This window comes from Otolemur garnettii, unplaced genomic scaffold (assembly GCF_000181295.1).
Source record: "Otolemur garnettii isolate 467f Iridium unplaced genomic scaffold, OtoGar3 scaffold00170, whole genome shotgun sequence".
Lineage (NCBI taxonomy): Eukaryota > Metazoa > Chordata > Mammalia > Primates > Galagidae > Otolemur > Otolemur garnettii.
This window is the reverse complement of record NW_003852565.1, coordinates 168192-194989: the sequence shown is the minus strand read 5'-3', so window position 1 is coordinate 194989 and position 26798 is coordinate 168192. Positions and strand designations below refer to the sequence as shown.

At 47.9% G+C, this 26798-nt stretch overlaps 1 protein-coding gene across 2 annotated transcripts in view; it reads right to left on the bottom strand.

Annotated features, from left to right (window-relative positions):
• Positions 1-26798, bottom strand: part of CYFIP1 (cytoplasmic FMR1 interacting protein 1) — a 124695-nt gene that overhangs the window by 15584 nt on the left and 82313 nt on the right. For both annotated transcript variants that reach the window (XM_023519291.1, XM_023519292.1), the window contains 10 exons: positions 21698-21864; positions 19886-20033; positions 18582-18735; positions 17522-17678; positions 15862-15958; positions 15267-15343; positions 15056-15164; positions 12074-12193; positions 9202-9401; positions 7460-7547 (listed from right to left, as the gene is read on the bottom strand). In XM_023519291.1, the coding sequence (XP_023375059.1) occupies positions 7460-7547; positions 9202-9401; positions 12074-12193; positions 15056-15164; positions 15267-15343; positions 15862-15958; positions 17522-17678; positions 18582-18735; positions 19886-20033; positions 21698-21864 (1317 nt within the window). The remainder of the gene's footprint in view (positions 1-7459; positions 7548-9201; positions 9402-12073; positions 12194-15055; positions 15165-15266; positions 15344-15861; positions 15959-17521; positions 17679-18581; positions 18736-19885; positions 20034-21697; positions 21865-26798) is intronic.

Here is a 26798-nt window from a genome sequence, read left to right as displayed (position 1 = left end):
TCACGCGGGGCAGGTGGGTATCACGCGGGGGAGGTGAGTATCACGTGGGGGCGGTGGGGATCACGCAGGGGAGGTGGGGATCACGAGGCACACACGGGCACCTCACTGGGTGCAGAGATCCATGAATTTTACTTGTAAAACACACTGCCCCTACTGGGATTAGTGTCCTAAGACCTGTTCAACCCATTAGGAAAAGCAAACTTGCTAAAACAGAAAAAGAAAACAAAATCATTTGGTATTTCAACTGTTTGTTGAACTGCCAATTGGACAGAAGCTGTCTGAAGGTCTGGAATGAGAAAGGAATGCACCCTGGAGTCTCACCCCGGGGAAGGGGGGGGGGTATGCCCAAGGACAGACTTCAGCAGGGCAGGGACCAGGCAGGGGCAGCCATCTTTTCCAGGAGTCACAGGGCGCTCCAGGCTGGGAGAGCGAAGAAAGGTGGTCAGGTGGTTCCTACTGGAGGACCCTCCTGAGCTCCCTGGGGATACAGACAGAGAACAGGGAGACCCCCCCCAGTGTGAGCACTGTGCTCACGAAGTGTAATACACTATATATTTGCATTTCATTCAGATCAGTGTGTTTTTACATTTCCTTGCAATTTCCTCTTTGACCTATGAATTACTTAAAAGTATGCCAACATCCTGAGTGTTTGAGATTTTTTAGTCACCTTTTCCTTACCAATTTCTAGTGTGGGCTGACTGTGGTCAGAGAACGCCCTCTGTTTATCTATGACCTCAAATCTTTTGACTTTGTTGAGGTTTGTTTTATGGCACAGGATGCGGTCCACTGTGGTGAACAGTGTGCACCCTGCTCTTGTGGGTGGGATGTTCTCCACACCTCGGGTAGATCCTGCTGCCTGATGATGTTCAGTTCACTGCTGTTGCGGGTAGATCCTGCTGCCTGATGATGTTCAGTTCACTGCTGTTGCTGATTCGTATCTACTTGTTCTATTGTTCACTGACAGAGAGGACTGAGTTCCCAGCATGAGCTGTACAAGTGTCTGCTCACTCTTCCTTTCACTTCTACCAGGTTTTGCTTCTAGGATAGCAGCTGTTGTTGGTGTGTAAACATTTAGGATCACTATGTTTCCCTGATGGCTTGAAACTTTAATCACCATGTGAAGTCCCTGGTAATGTTTTTCCTCTGATGTCCACTTTATATTTACATAGCTCTATATTTACATAGCTCCTCCGGCTTTCTACTGATGAATGCCAGCATGCTGTATCTTTTCTTGCTTCTTCACTTTTGCCCTATCTCTATCATTAATATGAAGTGAGTTTCTTATGCCATAATAGTTGAATCTTGTTTTCTTTTTTGAGACAGAGCCTCAAGCTGTCCCCCTGGGTAGAGTGCCATGGCATCACAGCTCACAGCAACCTCCAACTCCTGGGCTCAAGCAAGTCTCCTGCCTCAGCCTCCCAAGTAGCTGGGACCACAGGCACCTGCCACAACACCTAGCTATTTTTAGAGACAAAGTCTTGCTCTTGTTCAGGCTGAGCTCAAACTCCTGAGTTCAGGCAATACACCCATTTTGGCCTCCCAGAGTGCTAGGATTAGATTAGAGGCATGAGCCACCTTGCTTGGGATGTAAACTTTTTTTGAGTATTCTAAATTTTAATTGATCTGTGGGATTTTTGAGCATATCTCTCTGTGTAAATGTTTAAGGGGTTGCTCTAAGGATTACATCATATATACATAACTTACCACAGTCTATTGTTACCAGCATTTCACTACTTTGCGCAAAGGGTAGCAACCTTATCTCCATTTAGGTAACTATCCTTTTTCCTTTTGTGACCATGCTGCCTATCTCCTGTACAGACACTGAGAACCTCAGCACGACACCAGGATTCCAAGGGGGTGCCGGAAAGAACACAGCATGTCTGGCTGCTCAACTCTGATGTGTCTTCAGGAGGGCCAATCTGTAACTGCAGGGAACTAGTGCTTGGAATGGTACCTGTGTTACCAATTGATAGGTTTTATTTTCTATAGCTGGGACACCAGACCATGCTGTACAAGCATGGTCAGGGCCTCCTTCCTTCTGGGGGTTCTATAGTTTCAGAAGCCATGTCAGTCACACCAGTGATGTGTGCCTGTGCCCAGCCACAGGACAGCCTTGGGCCTGAGTGTCCACCTGGTTTCTCTTCCCTGAGCAAAAACAGTTTGCGTGTCCTGTGTGAGCCTGTGCCTGACTCCAAGCACACTCCATCTGGCACATCTTTCCCCTCCCTGATGCTGCTCTGTAACCTGCTGTGATGAGCCGCAGCTGTGAGCATGTGAGTCCTAAGTATCTTAGTGAATCCTCCAGGTTTGTGTCCAAATAGAGTCAGAGTCTAAACTGATTAAAATATACTTCACTAACCAGGTGGGACAACATCACAGCACGGAGACCTGTGCCTGTCCCCTGCCCAAGTCCTCCAATTTCCAGAGTTAACCTCAGATACACCCCTTTCTCCAAGCTCCACCACTGTGGCTTTAGGCACTGGGCTCTCTGTAAGGTTTTTACTTGGAAAGAGAAATGTAAAAGTTATCAGTGAAATCAAATGACTGAGTGTTACAAGCGAGAAAATTCATCCCCAGAGTGTTCCTGACTAGCTCAGGTGCTGCTGTGATAGGAGGTGTCACTCAGTGGCCCCTGGCCTATGTGCCCAGCTTCCTTGTGGACCAGGTGCACCCCAAAGATGACACACCTGGCTGGTGCCTGTAGCTCAAGTGGCTAAGGCACCAGCCACATACACCAGAGCTGGCGGTTTCAAATCCAGCCCGGCCTGCCAAACAACAACAACTACAACCAAAAAACAACTGTGTGTTGTGGCAGTTGCTTGTAGTCCCAGCTACTCGGGAGGCTGAGGCAAGAAAATTGCTTAAGCCCAGGAGTTGGAGGTTGCTGTGAGCTATGATGCCATAGCACTCTACCCAGGGCGATAGCTTGAGGCTCTGTCTCAAAAAAAAAAAGAGAATTGCTTGAGGTTGCTAAGGGCTAAGATACCATGGCACTCTACCAAGGGTGACCAAGTAAGATTCTGTCTCAAAGATGACACACCCCAGAGACAACACCGGCAAGAGAACAAGCAAAGAGTGGATATGACTTAACCACTTGGAGGAAGGGAGGTTACAATACCATGCTGTTAAGCACTTAAATCCAGGAGCTCTGCATGTCAGGCCTCATGGCCGGGTCAGGGAGGACTTCACTGCTCACACCAGACCAGACTCCAGCCTCGTCTGCCAGCCAGAGGGAGCAGGGTACCTGACAGAACTGGCTGTGAACTGCCTTCCAACATGAGTTTTCTAACTTTGACTACACTCTGTCTTTGTGAGTTAGAGACAATCTTATCTTACAGGAAAAGAAATTCCAGGACTGTGCTCAAGAAAGCATTTTAGCAAAGCAGGCATTCTGTAAGTGGTGCCATTCCCAAGAACCAAAAAGATAACGTTGTCATAAACAGGTTGCTTGTCTTAGTTGATTTTATTCCCACAAGACACTAGCCCCATTCATCATTTGTAAAGAAAGACCTAATCAGTTCTTTGAACTGACAGAAACACAGACACTGTAAATTACCTGGCTTTGGACATGCCAATCAACTCTGACATCATGTTTTGGCATTTGGCGCTTTGGGGGGGAATCTTAGAAATGTATCATATTACATGCATACGATGAGCCATCAATATCAGTGTCTCTTGTATAAAAGAGGACAAACAATCTAACAAAAAATTACTGGGTTAGGTTTTAAGAACAAAAATGACACAGGCATAATATCTCAATCTGAGGCTGAAATCTGTTATAGTGAGGTTCAAGTTCAGTCACAAACAGTAGCATTAAGACAAATGATCAAAGTCAAGTCATCTTTTTCCCCCAAAGGGCACCTGCTTTGTGGAGCCCCTCTTATGAACCATAGGGGTGGCCTGGGGGGTGCCCTGTCCCAGGTGGGCACGGTGCTCTGATGGGCAGGGGCTGCCCCCCAGTGAGGGCAGCTGCCCTTGTCCTAAGTAGCCATGAGTCACAGGGCTCATGTGCTATGGGACAGGCCCTGGCGGGTCCAGATGCCTGTGTGCCGCCATTTAGGATTGTCTGTTCTTGAGCAAGGCCTTTTGTCATAAATAAAGTCACAAGACCAGACACCCAAAACCATAGTGCTGGAAACAGCCTCCCAGGAGGATGAGAGGCTGGAGACGGAGCCTCATAACAACAACTCACAAACCTCCTATGTTGTAGAAAGATCATAGGGTGTTCTGCCAAAACTCGAACCCGCTGTAGGCACCCACCGACACAGCCTCTGGGGAGCAGCAGCGTACCTCTGACAGCTCCTCCGACGCTCCAACCCCAGTATCTGCTGCCCGTTTCCTTCCCACCCCAACTGCAGACCGAAGTACGGATTGAGTATAAATTTAATCCAAAGTAAAAATACTTTAAGAATATAAGCACTTTAAGATGAAAAAACCTTATACAACCTTATAACCGATGAGGAAGAATCTATTTAAATATATTATAATAATATTACTAATACTTTTATTATGAAAATACACAATTAACAAAAACCCCAAAGAGAATAGAACAGCTCTTTGAGGAAATATCCTCGCCATTCTCTGAAATTTCTGACTTTTCTAAAAGTAAAAATAAAATCATTATTCTCTCATCCACTTCTCCATTAATTAGCTTAGATGAAAAGCAGACAGACCCCTGGGTCTGACGACACCGGCACAGGGGCTCACATCTGTCTTTCTGTGGTCCTGTCTTAGGGCCTTAAACTCCATGGTGGACACACAGATGAGCTCTGGACCCTAAGAATGGACTCGACAATGCTGTCTTGGGATCTCAAAAACTACTGCTCAAGCTGGGCTCGGGGGCTCTCGCCTGTAATCCCTGCACTCTAGGAAGCTGAAGTGGGTGGATTGCCTGAGCTCAGGAGTTTGAGACCAGCCTGAGCAAGAGTGAAACCTGTCTCTAAAAAGAAAACTATAGCTGGGCATTGTGGTGGGCGCCTGTAGTCCCAGCTATTTGGAAGGCTGAGGTCAGAGAACTGTGTGAGCCAAGGGAGTGGGGTTGCTATGAGCTCTGACACCAGGGTACTCAACCCAGGGCAGTGGAGTGAGATTGTCTTTTAAAAAAAAAAAAAACACCACTAAGTTCTCTCCTGGGACTTGGTCCCCCAGTACCAAAGGCTGCCACCCACATGGCCAGTGTCCTGCAGACCATGGAGCGAGCGCCACTCTCCTCATGTTACCATCACCAGGCTCGTTGGTGTAGGACGGAGAGCAGGTGCAGGAGGCAGAGTCGTCTGGCTCAGCTCCTCTTCCCTACAAATTCTTCTCTCTTCATCAGGGAGTAACAGAAATTTATTTGGTGGTCACACCTCTCAGAGGAATTAAATTGTTCAGTGGCAAGCCAAGTCAATCTTTTAGTTGAGAGAGATCCAAGAAAGTTTTATCTTACTTGCCAAACTTCCTAGGCCTATCTTGTAAAATTACACAAAAATTATTTTAGTTCTGAGGAAGCATCATAACATTTATTCTTATTCTAATCCTTTTTAAGAATATCCTTTTGATCTGCATATCACATTATGGTATAAAAATCAGCCTCAGTCCTTCTTTAAGCCTTCCTAGAAGGACCATGTGAGCTGGGTGTATGGCTGAGTCCTCCAACGACCCACAGGGTTTCAGGAGGAGGTGAGGAGCAGTATTTGTGCACACCCTGTCCCGCCCCCGGGGAGGAGAGGCCCGGCCACCATGTTCTGGGCACCTGGATGTCTGTCTGCACGAGTGGAGGAGGTGCAGAAAGCCCAGTACACAGAGCCATGGGTGTCACCAGCTACAGTGTATGTGGCCAGCGCCCTAGCCATGGAGCTATAGGCGCTGAGCCGAGAACATAATTTTCCAACAGCATAATCTTTACAGTGTCACCCTCAGCCCACCTAGGCCCTACTCTGTGAGGGATGAAGGGTGGGCAGTGTGTGCCAATGCTATGGTGCCCCCCAAAATCACCACGCTGACTGGGGGTCTGCCCAGCTCCAAGGTGTAAATGCTTCCACCTTGGCCCACCAAGCCTTAGCCTGAGGGAGAGGACAGTAGACACCCATGGGACTAAAAGGATAATGTCTTGCTATGAAGAACAGAGGGGCAGAAAGGAGTGCACCAGGATCTCCTCTCCATGCCTCCAATCCAGCTGGCACCTTACAGGGCCCAGCGCCCTCCCTGCCCTGGTTCTGAAACTCAGTGGACAGGACACACAGAGTCCTGTCATTACCCTGAGACACCAAAATTTGTACCTGTCTCATTTATTTCCCTAAGTGTCTGCTCTGCCCGCCGTAGGAACACTTGCACTGATGAGTCCCAGTAGCCCCTAGAGTCATGGGGCCGGGACACTGCCTGCAGCAGCAAGGAAGAGAATGTCACCCTCCTGGGAAGAGCGGGTACTCTAACCAACTCCCACCAGATAGGCACAGTGCCCCTCACTGCTATTAATACTCTCACCAGTTATAGGTAATGCTATATTTCTACTTTTATTTTTTATTTCTTTTTTTACTTATTTCTTTTTTCTTTGAGACAGAGTCTCACTATGTTGCCCTTGGTAGAGGGCCATGCTGAGCTTGGTCACAGCTCACAGCAACCTCAAACTCTTGGGCTTAAGCAACTTTTTGCTTCAGCCTTCAGAGTAGCTGGAACTATAGGCACCCACCACAATGTCCAGCTATCTTTTCTGTTGTTGTTGTAGTTGTCATTGTTGTTTGGCAGGCCCGGGCCAGGCCGCCAGCCCCAGTGTATGTGGCCAGTGCCCTAGCCGCTGAGCTACAGGTGCCAAGCCTAATTTTACTTTTTGACTGTTTGTTGCAGAGTGTGTCTGCTCATTTCACCTGTCTTGTTTTTTACTACAGTGTTTCGCTTTTCCATATTGAACCATAAAAGTTCTTGAAATGTTGAGAAGATGGCCCCTTAATAACACCCAGAGCTGTCCGTCCATCTGTCTCAGCTAACAGATCTCAGATGCAGTGTTCTGGGGTTTCCACTCACTGGCCAGCTGACGTCTGACATTTTTGTTTCCCGTCTCTGCGTTCACTTTGCCCCCTACCTGCCTCTGGGGCATCGAGCTGGGACAGCTGCAGCCCCATCTCAGAAACGCACCCGAGCCTCTCCCACTCGCTTTCTTGCCTCAATGTTTTAAAACTTAAATCTCCCAACTGGTTTTATAACCAGGCATGAGGCCAGGTGCAGCCAGACACCTACCAGAAGGCCCAAGTTACTACAAACTAATTCGAGACAGTTTTATGGTGCTGGGGGAGATGGGTAGTTGGTTTCTGTTTTAAATTACTGCTACTTTTCAGGAAGATGACAGTGGAAAGGAAGGGAAAACAGTAATATTCCATACGTGGCAGATTACATTTAAGTCACTGCAATGAAACTGATTTCAAACTTAAAAACAGCTTTGCTATGAACTTACAAATTATAACACAAATACTAGCAATCCTACCTTGGATCCATGCAAATACTGAGGCTGGGCATTAGGCTGCTTATCTCTTTGAAATTCCTGAGAAAACGGCAATACTGTCCGAACAAACCTAAACAAGAAAGATTTTAAAAAGAAAAAGATAACCAAATTTAATGGTAGTTCTTTAAAATTCCAAAAGTTTCCATAACCTATCTATTAAAAGCTGCCTCCAAGTCAACTGATACAATCATCAAATAGAGAAATCCTGGTCAATCAAAAACCACAGAATGAATTACATATAAATTCTAAATACGATGTGATAAATTCCGAAATACAATGAATGTATCCAAAGCTCAGGAGCTGCAGTGGGAACCTCTAGTCCTCTTCACCCTATAAATAGTCTTCAAACTCAGGGGAGGAGTCTGGTCTGCTGGTACCAGAACCATCAAGCCTTGCTGTGCCTCCGGAAGGTGATGACTGTGGGGCTGGCAGCCTGAGAGAAAATGTGCCTTCACAGCTCTCAGATCTCTAGTCATAGGCTATCAGGGAGGACGGGTTTGCTCAAGTACTAGGACTGTACTGGTTTAGTCTAAAGGCCTCATCTTGACAATGGATTAGGGGCCATTTAAAATCAAATGCTTAATTTTTTTTTTTTTTTTTTTTTGAGACAAAGTCTCATTGTGTTAGCCTGGGTAGAGTGTTATGGCATCATCACAGCTCAAGCAACTTCAATCTCTTGAGCTTAAGCAATCCTTCGGCCTCAGCCTCCCAAGTAGCTGGAACTACAAGTGCCCACAATGCCCAGCTAGTTTTTCTATTTTTAGTAGAGATGGGGGTCTTGCTCTTGCTCAGGCTGGTCTCGAACTCCTGACCTCAAGCAATCCACCTGCCTTGGCCTCCCAAAGTGGTGGGATTATAGGCATGAGACCCCACATCTGGCCTCAAATGCTTAACTTTTGCAGCATAAACATCAAACGTGGCTAATATTTTCAACTGGAGAGAATCAACTATAAAACTTTTGCAAATAAGTATAACAAAGATAAACTTGTGGATCTGCTAATTATTTAACTCTAAGAACTTGATGAACTCATATGAAAATGAAAAAGGAAGCATCTGCCCAAACACAGCTATACACAAAAAGAGTTACGTCCAAGTGTGTCCTCGGCCCAACCACAAGAACCTGCATTCAGATAGGATGCGCAGGGCAGACGGGCGACTGCTGGGCCAGCTGTGCCCACCACAGCACTGCTGCCAAGCCCGTCAACAGCAGCCCTGAAAGTCACCTAAATTAATGCCCCAGCAGAAAGTCACACGTTTCTCTCCTTGGTGTGATTTTGTCAAAAGGATCCCGGATTACTGTTACTTTACAACCTCTGGCACAGCACTCAGAGCTGGGAGGATGTGTGTCTGTGTGTATCACATGTGTCTGTGTACAAGAACATGTTATCTCCGTGTGTCTGCAGGTGACTGTCTGTGTGCATATAGCTGTGCGTACGTGTGTATCTGCGTTTTCGTGTGTGCCTTGTGTTCACACACCTGTTTCAGGAAGAGCTTTCCAGTAGGAGGCACCGAGGTCAGGGTGATGCTCAGAAGAGGGAACTCAGTTCCCCAGAGGCTCACACTGTGGGAGGCCCCTGAAAGCATCACACCTGCCGTGTTGTACCCACTGGTCAAACTCTGTCCACTTCTGACTGGGGCATGTGGGAATAAGAGGCAGCAGGAGCTGAGGACAGGGAATAGCAGCCTGGTAGGAGCCTGAGCAGTGCTGGGGGCAGTGTGCTCACCGGTTGGTGGAGCCGTTATAGCAGTAGTTGGGCAGGAAGTCGTAGTTGAGCTCCCAGAAGACATGGAGGGTGATTCTCCCGTAGGGTGCGGACACGTTGTGGTTGGCCTCCCGGAACATGGCATCAAAGCTGTCCAGGGTCAGGTATCGGCTCAGCAGCTTATGGGTCATGCGGTTGATTTCTAAGAGGCCATCCAGCTCCTGTGGGACCATAAAGACAGGGTGTGGGGACACTGCTGGGCAAGACAGGAAGCAGGTGCCTCCACCTGATGCCCCCCTCAGGTCTCCAGGTCTTAGCGGGGGCTGCACCAAGGTGGCTGCCAGCAAAGGTGAGCTGTGGCAGCGACGTGAACTTACCTCTCACTGTGCCCTCTACATGGCCATCAAAGTGCCCCTTCCATTCTGTGGTCACCCCACTGGGCCACTGTCCTTTCTCTGCTGTAGTTACCTCCAGCCACCCACAAGCATGTCCACATGCTGCCTCCCCACACACCATTCAAGCCTGCCTCCACCCTTGCAGCAAGCACAGCCTCCCAGCTGAGTCTGCTCTTCTTGGGGGTTATGTAAAAGCACAGGCAGAGGGCTGGGCGTGGTGTCGCACGCCTGTAATCCTAGCACTCTGGGAAGCCGAGGCAGGTGATTAACTGCACTCAGGAGTTCAAGACCAGCCTGAAGAAGAGTGAGACCCTGTCTCTGCAAAAAAAAGAAAAACTAGGTGGCATCTGTAGCTCAAGTGGCTAAGGCGCCAGCCACATACATCAGTTGGTGGGTTCAAATTCAGCCCTAGGCTGCCAAACAATGACAACTACAACCAAAAAATAGCCGGTCATTGTGGCAGGTGCCTGTAGTCCCAGCTATTCGGGAGACTGAGGTAAGAGAATTGCTTAAGCCCAAGAGTTTGAGGTTGCTGTGAGCTGTGATGCCACGGCACTCTACTCAGGGGACAGCTTGAGGCTTCGTCTCAAAAAAAAAAAAAAAAAGAAATGGACATGCAGTCACTGATCCAGTGACCAGTCCGTTTGGGGTCTCAACTAACATTAATTCGTTAAGATTCAAAGACACTGTGGTCCAGGGTGAGGGGAGGCCTGGCGGTCCACCAAGCTGTGGCCTGGGTGTCCCCTACTCCCCCAGAGGATCAGCACTCTAGAGCAGCAGGGCCAGCGAGGTCTCAGACAGGCTTCTGCAAACCTCTCTCCCATTTCCTGCCATACACCAGTCACATCAGCCTTCTTCACTGGCTCCTATGCCTCGTAAGCTCCTTTCTGCTTCCTCAAGTCTTTTCTGTTCCTCAGCTCAGACATTTTCTAATGTCCTGTATTTCTGTTCCTTAATCCTATCTTCTCCTATATTCAAACTGCCATAAACTCTTCCAAAAACATTCCCTGCACAGAATACCTATTTCAGACTTTTTTGTAGATTCCAATTCTCTGAAGAAATTCTCCCCTTCTTTTTTTTTTTTTTTAAGACAGAGCCTCAAGCTGTTCCCCTGAGTAGAGTGTTTCACAGCTGGTTGCAGCTGTCATTGTTGTTTGGTGGGCCTGGGCTGGATTCAAATCTGCCAGCTCAGGTATATGTGGCTGGTGCCTCAGCCACTTGAGCCACAGGCACCTAGCCAGAAATTCTCCCTTTCATTGTCTCTTTCATGCGTTTCTCTAGCTTCTTGGGCAGATTAATCACAATTACTGTACGTCCTTGTGTGCTAACCCAGTATCACCAGAGATGTCTCTATTGTTGCTTTTTGCTCTTGCATGTGGTCACAGCATCTTGCCATTACATTAATTTTTTTTTTTCAGACCCAGGGTCTCACTCTATCTTCCAGGCTGGAGTAGAGTAGCTCACAACAGTCTGACAACTCCTGAGCTCAAGTGATCCTCCTGCCTCAGCCTCCCAAAGTGCTGGGATGACAGGCATATACCACTGTGCCCAGCCTTGTCTACTGATTTTAGTTGAGTGCTAAGCAACGCATGTTCAGAGAACCGTGGAAGCCCTCAAAGTCGTCACTGCCACAGAGCACACCCTGCCTTTCTATGAGGCAGACTAGGCTGGGGCCTAAGCACTGGCTCTGATCAGGGTGGAGCAGAGTCCAGGCTGGGCTGCAGTTCCAAAGACCATGTCTAACTCTAATTTGGCTGCTAGGAAGCTTTCATTTCAGAGTCCAGTGAGTCTCTGATCCTCAGCATGGAGAGACTGTGGGAATTCTGCTCTGGATTTGGGGATCCTACTGCATTCCTCTTCAGCCTGATGTTCTGTACCTCACCAGAATCTGCAGAGTCCTCTAGTGCGACCTGGGTACCTGGTCTGCAGCACGGTCACTGGAGGCCTCACAACCACTCAAAGCTCTTGATAATCTTGATGATTTATTTTGTAAAACAAACTTCAGAATTATTTTACCAAATTCTATGAAGTATTTAAAAATCTAGCAGTGTTCAAATCAGATCTATGGACTAATTGGGGGACCAATTTTTACTATTTCCATTTAAGAAAATGCTTTTATTCTAATTTACTCATTAAGCTTTATTTGCATCAAGTTTGTAGATTGCTTTGCGTAAATTTTAGCACATCAGGTTGATTTCCAAAAATATATATATTTTGAGATTATTGTGATAAAAAGCTGAAAAATATTTACGTACTTGCTAATTACTATTAACTGCTATTAAGTAGTGTGATATCTTTTACTGCAGTTTATTTGATGTTGGGATTATTCTTTCAAGTCAATCAACATTTTTGAATATTAAAAGGTGATGCAGAAAAAAAACCGACTCAGGATAAGTCAAGTTCAATTAGTGAACATCTTTTGTTATCTCTAAGAATTGGACCAACCATGAGTTCATTTTATCAATAAGGACACAAGTAAAATTAGTTCTGGTACTTACAACTATTGATGTTAGGTCTTCACTTTCAAATCTTCCAATCGCCAGTTCCAGGGACTTATACATGGCTGCTGAGACCCACTGGGTGATGAGACGGTTGAGGTCTATCGATCTGCCCAGCAGCTGAGGGAGGGAAGAAGAAGGGACCCAGGGGAAGTGTGAACTCAAAAGTCGAACAAGTGAAAAAAACAAAAACATTCTATTTCAAAAGACAAACAAAATTTAACTGTAGGACATTATGGTAGAAGTTTAAACAATTTAAATGAAATGATGTGTATGTGTGTGTGTAATAATGCTACTTACTTATTTACCCTACTTTTCTGGAACTGAAATTCTACAAGTGTCATTTGCATTGAATTTGCACCTAAATCTTGGGATGGAACCCTGAGCCTCCCCAGGGCCCTGAAGCATCCATCTGTGTCTGTCTCCAATGGCACCTAACACATGGTGTAGCTTGGACATGTCTAATTTTGCACAGTATAATTCTCTCAACATTTGCATGTCAGTAAAATATTTGATGTCACTTTTGCATATGAAACTTAGTTTAGCAGGATACAGAATCCTGGGCTGAAAATTGTCTTCTTTAAGAAGGTTAAAGCTGGGGTGACGCCGGTGGTTCAGTGGGTAGGGTGCCAGCCCCATATATAGAGGGTGGCGGGTTCAAACCCGGCCCCGGCCAAACTTCAACAAAAAAATAGCTGGGCGTTGTGGTGGGTGCCTGTAGTCCCAGCTATTCAGGAAGCTGAGGCAAGAGAATTGCCTAACCCCAAGGAGGGTGCTGTGAGCTGTGATGCCACAGCACTCTACTGAGGGTGATTAAAAAAAAAAAAGAAGGTTAAAGCCAATACACACCCTCTTCTGGCTTGAGAAGTTTCAGCTGAAAGGTCTGCTGTCATCCTGATATTTTTCCTTTTGTAAGTAAGACTTCTCTTATGTCTGGTTGCTTGCAGAATTTTATCATTCATATTGACTTGGCCAAGTTAATTACAACGTGCCTAGCAGAAGCTTTACTTGGATCGAGTCATCCTGGGGTTGTGAAACTACTATCTGAATTTCTGTGCAATGCTCGCAAAATTCTCTACCATGATGTCTTAAAGTAGAGCTTCAATGCCTTTGGGACTATCCTCTTCCTTAGGAATCCCTGTAATTAGAATGTTTGATCTTTTGGAGGAATCCCGTAACTCTCTTGGGGAATATTCTGGTTTTGTTCCCTTCTCCTTTCCCTGCCTCTTTGAATGATTGGATTAGTTCAAAAGCCTTGTTTTTGATTTCTGAAATTCTTTCTTCTCCATGTTCTAAATTTCTTGAGACAATTTTGGACTAATTTTTGGATCTCCTTTTCCATCTTCTCAATTTCATTCATCTAATTTGCCATCCATATTCTCAATTCTATTTCTCACATTTCAGCAATCTCTTTATCAATGGTAATTTCTGCTATCTCCCTTGTAATCACTTGGGGGAGTTGATCTGCTTTCATTTTTCTTGTTGCCAGGACTCTTCTGCTGGTTCCTTCCCATGTGTATTTTCAGATTATTTTTTATATTAATTATACTTTTTTAGCTGAAACATTAGGCTATCCCTAACTAGCTATTGAGAGTTAATCGAATTGGGGACCCTTAAGCTGTAGCCTAGAAACCTATTTGCAACTAAAACTGCAACTCCCTTTTGGGGATGCAGCATAAGGCTCTGAGGGCCAACTTAGTTTTTTCCAGTTTGGGTCAGATAGCACCGTGGGGGCCTCTGGGTGAGGGTCCTAGGCTGAGGGAGTCTCCCAGATAGCGCAAACTGATTCTGTCCTGGTTTTAGCACATTCTCCACCCAATTTAAAGGAGCTGTGCTATTTCTTTTCTTTTCTTTTTTTTTTTTTTTTGAGTCATTTTGTTGCCCTCAGTAGAGTGATGAGGCATCACAGCTCACAGCAACCTCTAACTCTTTCACTCAAGTGATTCTCTTGCCTCAGCCTTCCGAGTAGCTGGGACAACCAGGTACCTGGCACAACACCTGTCTATTTTTTAGAGACGGGGTCTCACTCTAGCTGAGGCTAATCTTGCTCAGGTGATCTACCTGCCACAGTCTCCCAGAGTGCTATGATTACAGGTGTGAGCCACTGTGCCTGGCCTGAGCCGCCTTATTTCTCTGGAGTCCCTCCTATAAAAGATTCAAACAACTGCCACCACCCCTGTCTACAGCTAGAGGAGGGGTATCTGCAGATAGACCCACTGTTCCTACCCTCATGAAGCCCAACCCTCCCTAGCACAGACTAACTTGCTGTCCCTTGGCAGCAACGGCTGGAGGACAGGAATCCACCAACAGTTGAAACTTTTCCCTCCCCTGTGATGTGAACACCCCTTGCACAAACAAGTTCAGAAAAGCTGTGGTCTTCCCCCTGGAGTCCTAGCCATGGGCTGGACACAATGCAACTGTCACCTGTGGCTGGGAGGGGATCTGGTTCCTGCACTTTCCCAGAGCCGCTCGCCTGAGACTAGGCCTGTGTCTCTCCAAGGTGAACAGAGGGAAGCTCAGTGTTGCCAGGCAAAGACACTGGGCAGGGCCTCTCCAGAGGGCAGGCAAAAGGTCCTCTCTAGCAGGAGGGAGAGCCAGGAGGGACCATGCCACGCCAGTTAGTGCTACAGAGACATACCCACTTTGTATCTTTAAACCCAGGATTTACAGATGCATAGGAGAAAACCAGCCTGGTGTGTCGAGCTGGTGAGTGCTGCTCACCTTCACCGTTTTCTTGCTCTGGTTTCTGGATTCCTGGAGGGGGCTGACCCCTCTGGCCACACTCGCTCCAGGAGCCCATGCAGGGCAGGTGCAGAATGCTCAGGTCCACACTGTGTTTGAGGTTACCCACTAGAAACTATGTGTCTTTAAAAGCTTAACACGTCACGAGGACATGAAACTTGTTACAACCTGGGCAGCCGTGAGAGAACCCCAGCGTGACCAAGGCACCCCATGGCTAGCAGCCTGGGCTGACCAACACACCTGCACGTGCCTCTGCTTCAGCAGCGTCTCGTAGCGGTTAGACGGTGGCAGGTGGATCGTGGCCCCCTGATTCTTGCACTCCGATCGTAACCGTTTATCAAGAAGCAAACTAGCACAGAAGGAAGATGGACATTCTTCACACACTGCACGTTTTAACAAAAGCATCAGACTGAACTATCTGAGACTTCCTATCAAAATCACAGACACTCACCTTCCTGCCATGACCTTGTAATAGGCAAATATCTGGTCTGCCAGCTTGTAAACAAATTGGTCAAAACACAGATTCACCTGGGGAACGGAGAGTACATGTTAGAGTTTGAGGTCTTAAGCCACTTAACACATCTTGAAAATCACAATCTTTTCCTAAGGCCACTAATGGAGGCTCCTATTAGAAAAAATAAACTAGAAACTACCATACTCATCACCAATAGCACATTAGATAAGTTATGGTGTGGCCAAGAGGGAGTGACCACCACACAACCTCGGAAACTGCACCAGAACCCCTCTCACCAAGGAGGAAACATTCCTACTCTCCTACACGCAAGGGGACACGAACACGTCTCCCTCACTGTGTGCTCCAGTGTGTGTGCTTGGGGGTCCCTCCCCAAGGCAGCTCCTGCCACCAGCAGCACCTCTCAGGGGAGCCCTTCTTGGGCCCCTCCCCTGGAGGAGGGTAAGGCTGGTCAGCAGACACCCGAGCCCCGGACTCGTCCTCACAGCCTGTGCTGCCTGTGCTCTGAAGGAGGAGCAACTCTTCCAACACCCAGAGGAAAAGGAGATGGACAGAAGAGGCGCTGGGCGCTCACCTCGGCCTCAATCTCGTCGTAGAGGAACTGCTTGCTGAACCTGGTGAGAGCGTAGTGGGCGCTGTCGTTGTACAGGTCCAGGGGGTAGAGGACGTACCTGTAGGGGCAGCCATGTCACCACCAGCTCCCCTCAGAGTCAATGCCCAACAGCTTCCGACTCCGCAAAAAACTTAATTCTCAGTTTTCCTCTTTTAGGCAAGGAAAATCTAATCTTGCTTCCAACACCAAAGTGTGCCCCTGCCAAGAGCCCTGGTGGCTGCAACTGGGCTCCCATCACACCTGTCAGGCCGGGGAAATGCTCGACAATCTCACGGATGGTCACGCTCACTCAAAGGCCATATCCCAGCACTCTGGGAGGCTGAGGTGGGTGGATCGCTTGAGCTCAGGCCGGGGAAATGCTTGAGAATCCATAGGAAGGTCACGCTCACTCAAAGGTCATGTGCAAGGCTGAGTGAAGCGGCTCATGCCTATAATCCCAGCACTCTGGGTGGGCGGACTGCTTGAGCTCAGGAGTTCAAGACCAGCCTGAGCAAGAGGGAGACCTATCTCTGCCAAAAACAGAAAAACTAGCCAGGCATTGTGGTGGGCGCCTATAGTCCCAGCTACTCGGGAGCCTGAGGCAAGAGAATTGCTTGAGCCCAAGAGTCTGAGGTGGCTTTGAGCTGTGATACCAGGGCACTTACTTCAGAGCACACAGTAGGACTATGTGTCAAAAAAAAAAAAAACATGCAAAAACCAAAAAGGCCATGCACAGGCGAGGGTGTCCACCTGAGGCCTCCTCACTTATTATGCTTTAAAATATTTCACTACAAGTAGTGATGTTTTTTAACAAAAACACTTTAATAAAAATCCTCTTATTTTAAGAAAGAACTTTCTGCCTTGAACAGATGAGCCACATCCAGCACTGGGCCTGCACCCGAAAGCTCATCTCCCCCAGCTCACGTCTGGACAAAACAAAGTGTCCAGAGGCCTCGGGAGGCCACAGCAAGAACAGCAGGGGCAGCTGCATGTGCAGGACGCCCACCCAGAAGACCTGCGCTGGCTCCCTCTCCTCACACTGGCCTTCCTGCCACAGGTCGGGCTGTCCAGAGGCTCTACCCACACCAGTGGCACAGCCACTGCACACAGAGTGGAAGGCTAACATTCTGATTGTGCCTTTATGCCAAGGGACCTGTGAGGACTGGCGGGGAGAGCACAGGCGCTCCCACTGGTGGAGCTTAGAAGGACCACTGGGTTGCTCCCCAGTTCTTCTCCACAAGAGATTCCCCTTTTAATTGCTTTCTCTTCCATGGACTTCAAAGTTTGGTAGACTGACCCCTCCACCTGGGCTCAGAGTCCTACCCCCTAAACAAAGCTGTTCAATCAATATTTCCTTTCCTAGTTTCATCCAGCTCAGAGGCCATGCCAATGGGACCCTGGGCACTGCCTCATCTCTCCTCAAAGGCCAGGAGAAGCCCAGACTTGCCATAGTCCTGCCCCAGGCTGAGTCCTAGGCCTGCCCACACCTGGGCAAGGCAAGAACCTACCCACTATAGTGTCTGACCTCCTCCCCTCGGCCTGAAGCCAGGATGCTGCTACTGTGTCACTCTCCAAAGCTCCCTCCTCCCCACCCCCCAGAGAATCCCAGCTACCAGGAAGGCAGAGCCCCCGGGACACTCACTCCATCATCGAGGCCTCCTTAGTCTCCAGAATGTGATCTGTTAAGATCCAGGGCATGGACATCTCAATGGGGAACTGGATCCTCCGGCCCATGGTCAGCTCCAGGAAGAACTCACGGAACCACAGCTGCGAGAGGTCACAGCACTGCTGCAGCGTTTCTTGGAGGATTAAAGCAACACAACACCAGGTCACCTTCTGTAGGCAGGAGAAAGTCCAGCAGAGTCCACACGAGAAGGGCCATGTGCTACATGCTGGTGCCTCTGCCTTGGGCCATGCAGCAAGGATGTGAGCAGGGTGGGGTTGCCAGAACCTCACCAGGGACAAGACCATTGGGTGTGGCTGCAAGTGAAGCCACCTGGGCCTGCACATTCTGAGCGTCCAGCTAAGAGTCAAGCCCATGGGGCCTCGTCAGCCTTCGGAGCCTCTCGGCAGGACTGGGGGGAGGTGCCCTTTTGAAAAGGGGTATAAAAACAGGATGGCTTTACTCAGGGTAAAAGCCCACGTCTGGGATGTAGCACCACACATGGGATGTTGAGCTGATGCAAAAATAGAGACAGTTTAAAAAAAAAAAAAACAAAACAAAACTCCTCACTCTCATAGGGTTAACAGCAAAGCTATTCACTCCCACACCTGCAGCAGCCAGGACAGGCAGCTTCGCCCTGTGCAGAGGTGGGCAGAAAGGCAAGCGTGGAGGGTTGAGGAGGACACGCAGACACCCTGGGGGCAGAAGGCACACCTACCAGGCTGGTACCACCCAGGAAGAGGCTTGCCTGCTCAGGACACCTGTCACCTCTCCTACGTGGGTGTTTCTGATCCTTATCAATGCCTAGGTCTCAATCCAGGCAACACAATATAGTCACTTATGTTTCTAGGCCTGTGTAGGTTGGGAAGACCCTGTCCATGTCATAGGGGCAGCCCCAGCAAGGCCACAACAGCAGGACATGTCACCATCTGGGTGCACCAGGAATGGGGCAGGGTGGTCAGGCAGTTGGAAGCTATCTGGGTGGTGTTAGTGGTGTTAGGACATGCTGGGCCGGGCACTGGTCAGCAGTATCTCTTACCACTGAAATTTATCAAGTGGGTGTAGAAGAATGACTCTCGATGAAACTTTTCTATGTCCAGTATGGTGGGCCCCTCAAGGCCACTTCTCAGGGTTTTCTTGGAACCACTTTTGTCTGCAATGAGGGACTCTAGCATGGTTCTCACCATGTAAAGCTGGATTATCCAAGGAAACATTTGTGGGGGAGAAAATATACACGGTGCATTAGTTAGGCCAAACTCAGGGAGACCGTGGGAGCGGGACACCCTGCTGAGCCTGGCCGTTCGGGCTCCTCCCAGCATCTGGGTGCCCATCTCAATGGCCCAGGAGCTGCTGACTGGGGGAAGGAACAACTGGCAGCACGAACAACCTCCGAGCCACAAACATCAACAAGAACAACGAGCGATGTCTTACCACCAAAGGTTAAAAGAGGCGGGTAGGCGTACGACTGCCTCAGAAACGCGTTTACCACATGCAAGAGCCTTTCCATGCCCAGAGCCTTGAGCTGCCGGAGCAGCTCAGCAGAGCTCAAGGACTCGGCCATGGTGCGCACCAGGTAGAGCTAGACGTGGACAGACAGGGGAGAGTGGAGAGCGCGTTAGTCACAGGACACACATGCCCGGGCAGGGACACGGGACAAATGCACAGACGAGGAAGGGAGGTGTCCAGCACCCTCCACAGGTCCAGGGCCATTGTCCACAGAGGGGCCAGACGCCGACACCCAGACTTTTGAGGGGTTTCCAGCAAAGCCAGCAACATGCTTAGCTGACAACTTCCTACATGATTGGCAGGAGAGATCATAAAGCCTCCAACAGAGATATGAGCAAGTGCAGGTCCCAGCTCAGGAGGGGACAAGCAGTAGAAAACATCAACTCAGGTGAAAATCAACGCAGGGTGCTCAGGAAAGGCCTGACCGTGCCAGGGGAGAGACAGTGGTGGCGGGTTAAGACTGTGACACATGAAAGCAATGTTTTACAATCTGCCAGCATTTTCTCTTTGGGAATGATCACTTGCAGACCCAACATAAAAATTATAAGCACACATTTAAACACCCATTGGGAAACACAGAACTTGTATTTCCAGCACAATAGGTGAAATGGAGCCAATTAACTTCTGGATGCAAATGAACATGCCAGAGAATCCAGGGTGCCTCAGTTAAGGTCCAGACTCACTCGGACAGGGAGAAGCAGCAGCGTAAAACCCCCAGGCCACGCTTCGCCCCAGCAGATAGGGGGACATCATTTCATTCCTGGCCTTGCAGGGTGTTAGGGACCCCAGACCACCCCTCCCAGGAGTGGAGCCAGGGCAGGGGGTGGGGACGAGAACCTGTGTGCTGGAGGGTCCCACCGCACGCCGCGGCACTTTGATGTCAAAGCCGCTCTTGGGGTCCTTCTCGCCCCGCAGTGCTGGGTCGTTGAAAGGCTCGTGCCCCGTCTCCCAGTCACACACAGTCTTCCTGATGGCCTGCAGGACACTGGACAGCCCCAGGGAGTCATCAGTAAGGCAGGGAGCTATGTCCCTGGGGGCTTCTATAATCATAGAATCCTCACCTAACTAGCAGGCTCTCAGAATGGCCACCTTACACATAGAAGAGCCTCAGAGGCAGGGGGGCTACATGGTGACAGCACTGGTTTCTCAAGAATGTCACTGAGTCTCAGAAGGTGTGACTGAGCTGCAGTTTGTACCAATTAGCCTGAAGCGATGTTTTATTTCCTGAATGCTCAGAGTAGTAAGGTGACCCTGAGCCATGCTGCAGGTGGGAAGGGGACCTCCACCACCACCACCCCCCCCAGAGCAGAGACCTCCACTTGCCAAGGGCTGGACATCTGCCACCCAACAGGAGTAGGAAGTAGCCCACACGGACAAGGAGATAGCGTGTATCTTAGCTCACTCAGGACGTGATCCCATCAACAGGGCTGCAACAGACAGCCCACGAGAGCCACATGCAGATCACAGCAGGACCAGCCCACCCCGATCACCTCCGAGGACCGTTCTGGCTAAAACCTGAGTAACTGAGATGATACTACACATTCCAAGGGCTCTGTGGTGAGGGGTCTGTTCCTTATCAAACCTAGTGTCCCTCAAATAAACCCCATCTGCAGAGACGACCCCTCCAGAGCCAGGCATGCCCCTGGGGCGCCTGCATCAACGCTGTGCGGCACGTATGAGGGTGTGCATGAAGTAGTGGGGAGCAAAACTCAGGAACGAACACAGCACAGACGCCCTCATGCTTGGGGGCAAGACTTGAGAATGAAACCCCGTGGAAGCCCTCATGGTGAGGGAATCAAACTGGAAAGCATCACAGTGTAAAACGCTGTTGACAGGCCTGGCACGGTGGCTCACACCTGTAATCTTGGCCCTCTAGGTGGTGAGGAGAGTATGTTACTTGAACTCAGGAGTTTGAGACCAGCCTGAGTAAGAACAAGACCTTGTCTCTACTGAAAATAGAAAAACTAGCCAGGCATTTGGCGGCCAAATGTAGTCTCAGCTACTCAGGAGGCTGAGGCAGAAGGATTGCTTGAGCCCAGGAGTTTGCCATGAGAGCTGTGATGCCACAGCAGTCTACCCAGGGTGACAGAGTGAGACTCTGTCTCAAAAAAAGAAAGCTACTGATGCTCAAAAATCATAACACGCTCAGTGTCAAACGTCAACTAAAACCAGGAAGATAAAGGCCATACGTCTGTGAATGCTGTAAGCTAATTTACACAGATGCCCTTGAAAGGCAACTCGATCTAAAGAAGCAACAGTAGCTTAAGATTGTTGCTGGATTTCTGCAGTATCTATGCCAATTTTGACAGATTTGTAGGACAAGGCAGAAGGGATGAAAGCAAAAACATAAAGAGGACACATCACCTTTGAGAGGTGATGACGTGCCGGGCTGTGTGTACCTAAGAGCCTGGTGATCATACCCAAGAGGCAGGTTTTGATTTACTGTCTCCAGGCTCCTTAGACCCTCTCTGCTCAACATCTGGACTCACTGCATTAACACTGTAAGGAAATTCACCAAAAGCAGAGCTGGAGGTGAAGATGAATGAAATGGACCTATGTAAAAAAACTGTGATGCTCCTGTCAATGGAACCCAGGGTCATCCCAGGCCCTTAAGATGTGGCAGGCAGGGGGCCCACATAGAAGGCTGACCTCTGGATGACGTTCTTCTTCTTCTTAATGGCCTGCCGCAGCGGCTCCCTGAGGGTCACCTGTGCAAAGTCCTGCAGTGCGGCGTAGACGGTGTGCCGGATGGCGTGGTTGAACACGCTCTCCATCCTGCCCATCAGCACCTGCAGGCCCTTGATCATGGCCACCACCTGCAGGGGACACGGCAAGGGGGGCCCTTTCAGGAGCAGAAGAGACACATCACCCCTCTTGTAGCTGCCTCCATCCCTACCCCCGGCCTTCTTCCCCAAGCAGGCTCTGAACACCTGGAGGGCACGGGCACATCTGACTCCAAACACTTTTACATCCACACAGATATGAAGAAAAACAGATTCAGAAAATATAATATTAACTAGAAAAGAAAAAAAGAAGTTACAAGACTCTGTAGCCCCTATTACACTTGCTATACAATAATGGCACACTCAACTAACATGTAAAGAAAAAAAATCAGAAGATTTGAACATAATTACAGGTCAAAGAGCTTCCGAGTAATTCACATGACAGAACAGCGGTACCAGTAGCTCCTTACTTTCCTGCTTCCAGTCAGTACTTCTGGTAATGCCACTGTGCTTTATCACTCTCAGAAGCACATTCACCAGACATGACGGTTACTACAGCACAAGTTTTCTTATTGCTTTTTCAGTTTCTAATAATTTCTTTCCTTCTGTTTTTTTTTGCAGTTTTTGGCCAGGGCCACATTTGAACCTGCCACCTCTGGTTTGTGGGGCCGGAGCCCTACTCCTTGAGCCACAGGTGCCCCCCTTTTCTTTTATTTTTTTTAGAGACAAAGTCTCACTTTATTGCACTCAGTAGAGTACCATAACATCACAGCTCACAGCAACCTCCAGTTCCTGGGCTTAGGGAATTCTCCTGGCTCAGCCTCCCGAGTAGCTGGGACTTGAGGTGCCTGCCACAACGCTTAGCTATTTTTTGTTGCAGTTTGGCTGGGGCTGCGTTTGAACCTGCCACCCGTGGTATATGGGGCCGGCACCCTACCCACTGAGCCACAGGCGCCACCCAGTTTCTAATCATTTCTGCAGCCAACTTTCCTACAGCTGTGAGAAGTTCAAGAATCTCTTAAGACAGCAAGTGAAACAGCAAGATGAATTTATCACAAATCTGTCTGCTACACAGATATCTGCCGTCATAGGACACAATAGCAACACATTTAACAGCAGAAGTAAAATACAAAGTTTTTACTATAGCGTTTTTGTTCTTTTTTTTAGAAACAAGGTCTCACTCTGTTGCCCAGGCCTGAGAGCAGCAGCGTCATCACAGCTCACAGCAGCCTCAAACTTCAGGGCTCAAGTGATCCTCCAGCCTCAACCTCCTAGGTTGTCAGGAGAATAGGCACATACCACCACACCAGCTGACATATTTTCTAAAAAGAACTTTGTACTTATGATTAATAAGCGTAGAAAAATCTTTAAAACTGTTTTCTGCAGCTGGGCATTGTTGGCAGGCACCTGTAGTCCTAGCTACAAGGGAGGCTAAGGCAAGAGAATTGCTTGAGCCCAAGAGTTTGAGGTTGCTGTGAGCTGTGCTGCCACAGCACTCTACTGAGGGGGACAAGTGAGACTCTGTCTAAAAAAAAAAAAAACAAAAAAAAAAACTATTCTCCAACATCTTAAAATGGTTTTCAGTTGTAACAATTTTATGTTTTTTATTTCAAAATTTTTGACAGGTTAAAAGCTAAGGCAGTGTTTCCTCAGGAAATTCTTATAGGATCCGTTGGTCTGAAGATTAATTAGTGGGATAAGTGGGTGTGGGTGTGCCTCTATCACTTTCCTGCATGATTCAACCCTGCGTGTTCTTGGCTATGGCTGCTCTGGTACCAGGAAGAAAAGACCTGGTTTGTGTCTGGCGTGCAGCTTTGTCTGGTAGGCACGCTGGCGCCCAGGCGGGATTGCAGGGGCATCACCACAGCTCACAGCAGCCTCACACTCCTGGGAGGAAGCCACCGGCCTCAGTCCCCCAGAGTGCTGGGACACAAGTGTGAGCCATCCCATCTGGCGTTCTGACATTTTGAGGTGGAAAAGCTGACAATCCAGTCTTAATTCATCCTGATGTGATTCGAAGAATTTCCAAACAGCACAGTTCTCATGTAAGACTCATGGTCTACATGCAGTTAGGATAAAAAAAAGAAAATAAAGGGAGGCGCCTGTGGCTCAGTGGGTAGGATGCCGGCCCCATATACCGAGTGGGGTAGGTTCAAACCTGGCCCCAGCCAAAATGCAACAAAAAAATAGCTGGGCATTGTGGTGGGTGCCTGTAGTCCCAGTTACTCGGGAGGCTGAGGTAAGAGAGTCGCCTAAGCCCAAGAGTTTGAGATTGCTGTGAGCTGTGATGCCACAGCACTCTACTGAGGGCGACAAACTGAGACTCTGTGTCTTAAAAAAAAAAAAAATTAAGTGAATAAAATAAAACTAAGAAAAGGCAAAATCTTGGAAGAGATGCACTAAACTGTTCCAAAAAGCAAGTGAGAAAAGACCATCTGAATGAAAATGAAGAGTACTACAAATTCAAACTCACAGCAGAAAGCCAGAGGGCTGAGATGACATTAATCACAAATTTGTAACAGGAATAGCCAAATAAACCTCCTAAAAACAGAAGTGAAAGGTGGCGACTCCCCCCTTCTCTTACTCTTCCTCCCTCCCATCCTTTCTTTTCTTCTTTCTTTCTTCTCTTTTCTTCCTTCCTCGAGGAAGCAACACAAATTTTTTTTCTCTAAAACTACCCTATTCCTGGCATGGGAATTCCTTCCCCAGCCTGAGTCATGAGCTCCAAAATTAACACCTTGTATCCTCTTTTGTATGAGTACTTCTGGTAGGTCAATAATGTAAAGTCATTTTCTTTTAGTTCTATTAGTATTAAACTATGAAGTGGTAGAAGATAAACTTAATTTGCATTAATTGACCTAAAATATAAATAGATTCTGAGCACAAAAAAAGAAAGAAGACAACCCAGAATGGGAGAAGATACTGAGAACCACATGTCTGATAAGGAACTGGTATTTAGAACACAGAAACTCAATAATAAAAAGACAACCTAGTTTAAAAATAGGCACAGGATCTGAATAGACATTTCTCCAAAGAATACATACTCTTGGCCCACAACCACATAAAAATGCTCACATGATTAGCTGATAGTAAAACGCAGATCAAACCACAGCGAGACACCACTCCACATTCACCAGACTGGCCAGAATCAGAAAGACATGCCAGCACGAGTCATGGAGGACTCCTTTACTATTGGGAAGAATGTCAAGTGATACTGCCACTCTGGGAAACTGTCACTTTGTTTAGTTAAACATAATGTCACCCAATGAACTAGCAGAGCCACTTCTAGCTATACAGTCAAAACAAATGAAAACTCTCATCCACACAAAAACCTGAACACAAACATTCATAGCAGCATTATTCACAATAATGAAAAGGTGGAAATAAGCCAGGCGCGGTGGCTCATACCTGTAATCCTCGCACTCTGGGAGGCCAAGGTGGGTGGACTGCCTGAGCTCAGAAGTTCAAGACCAGCTGGAGCCAGAGCCAGACCTCATCTCTAAAAATAGCCAGACGTTGTGGCAGTTGCCTATAGTCCCAGCTACTTGGGAAGCTAAGGCAAGAGAATTACTTGAGCCCAGGAGTTTGAGGTTGCTGTGAGCTGTGCTGCCACAGCATTCTACCAAGGGTGATAAAATGACACTCTGTTTCAAGAAAAAAAAAGGGGGGTAGAAATAATCCAAATGTCCATCAACTGACAGATGGATACGTGAAATGTTACTTATCAGGCGGCGCCTGTGGCTCAGTGAGTAGGGCACCAACCCCATATACCGAGGGTGGCAGGTTCAAACCCAGCCCTGGCCAAATTGCAACAAAAAAATAGCTGGGCTACTTGGGAGGCTGAGGCAAGAGAATCGCCTAAGCACAAGACTTGGAGGTTGCTGTGAGCCGTGATGCCACAGCACTCTACCAAGGGTGACAAAGTGAGACTCTGTCTCTAAAAAAAAAAGAAATGTGACATATCCATGCAATGAAATATTACTCAGAAATAAACAGAACACAACACGGATGCCTGTATGGACCCTGAAAATTATTAACACTATATGTGAAAGGAAACAGCCACAAGGGCCGCCTGTCATATGATCCATGTACGTGAAGTGCCTGAAACAGGCAAACGTAAAGTCAGAGTCGACTGCAGATTACCAACTGCCTAGGGTTAGAGGACAGGAAGAATGGGGGTGACTGCAAATGCATTTCTCTTTTCCTTTTTTTTTTAATCTATATTTTTGAGACAAAGTCACTTTGTTGCCCTGCGTAGAGCACTGTGGTGTCATAGCTCACAGCAACCTCACACTCCTGGGCTCAAGTGATCCTCTTGCCTCAGCCTCTCAAAGCTATTTTTAGAGGTAGGGGTTCACTCTTGCTCAGGCTGGTCTTGAACTTCTGAGCTCAAGCAATCCTGCCTCGGCCTCCCAGAGTGTTAGGATTACAGGAATCAGCCACTGTGCTCAGCCCTTTTTTCTTTTTAGGAGGTAAGGTCTCATTCTGCTTCCCAGGCTGGAGTACAGTCTTGCAATAACAGATCACTGCAACCTCAAACTCCTGGGATCGTGATCCTCCTGCCTCAGCTTCCTGAGTCACTGGGACTACAGGCACATGCCACCATAACTGGCTACTTATTATTATTATTATTATTGCTATTTTTGTAGAGACAGAATCTTGTTATGCTGCTCAGGCTGGTTTCAAACTCCTGGCCTCAAGTTATCTTCCTGCCTTAGGCCCCCAGAGTGCTGGGATTACAGGTGTGAGCCCCCAGTCCTGACTACGGTTTCTTTTATGAGATAACAAAAATTTCCTATATTTGATGTGGTTATACAATTCTGTGAACATACTGAAAGCAATGAATTTTACACTTTAGAAAAAGAAAGGAGTATTCCATGAGGAATTTTATGAAGCTATCATCCAATAAATCAGAGTTGAAGTTTACTAGAGTAGTATCGCACATGCTGCAGGTGCAAGTGAAGCAACTAAATTCCTTCCCTAAAGAACTAGTGTGGCTCGGCGCCTGTGGCTCAACCGGCTAGGGC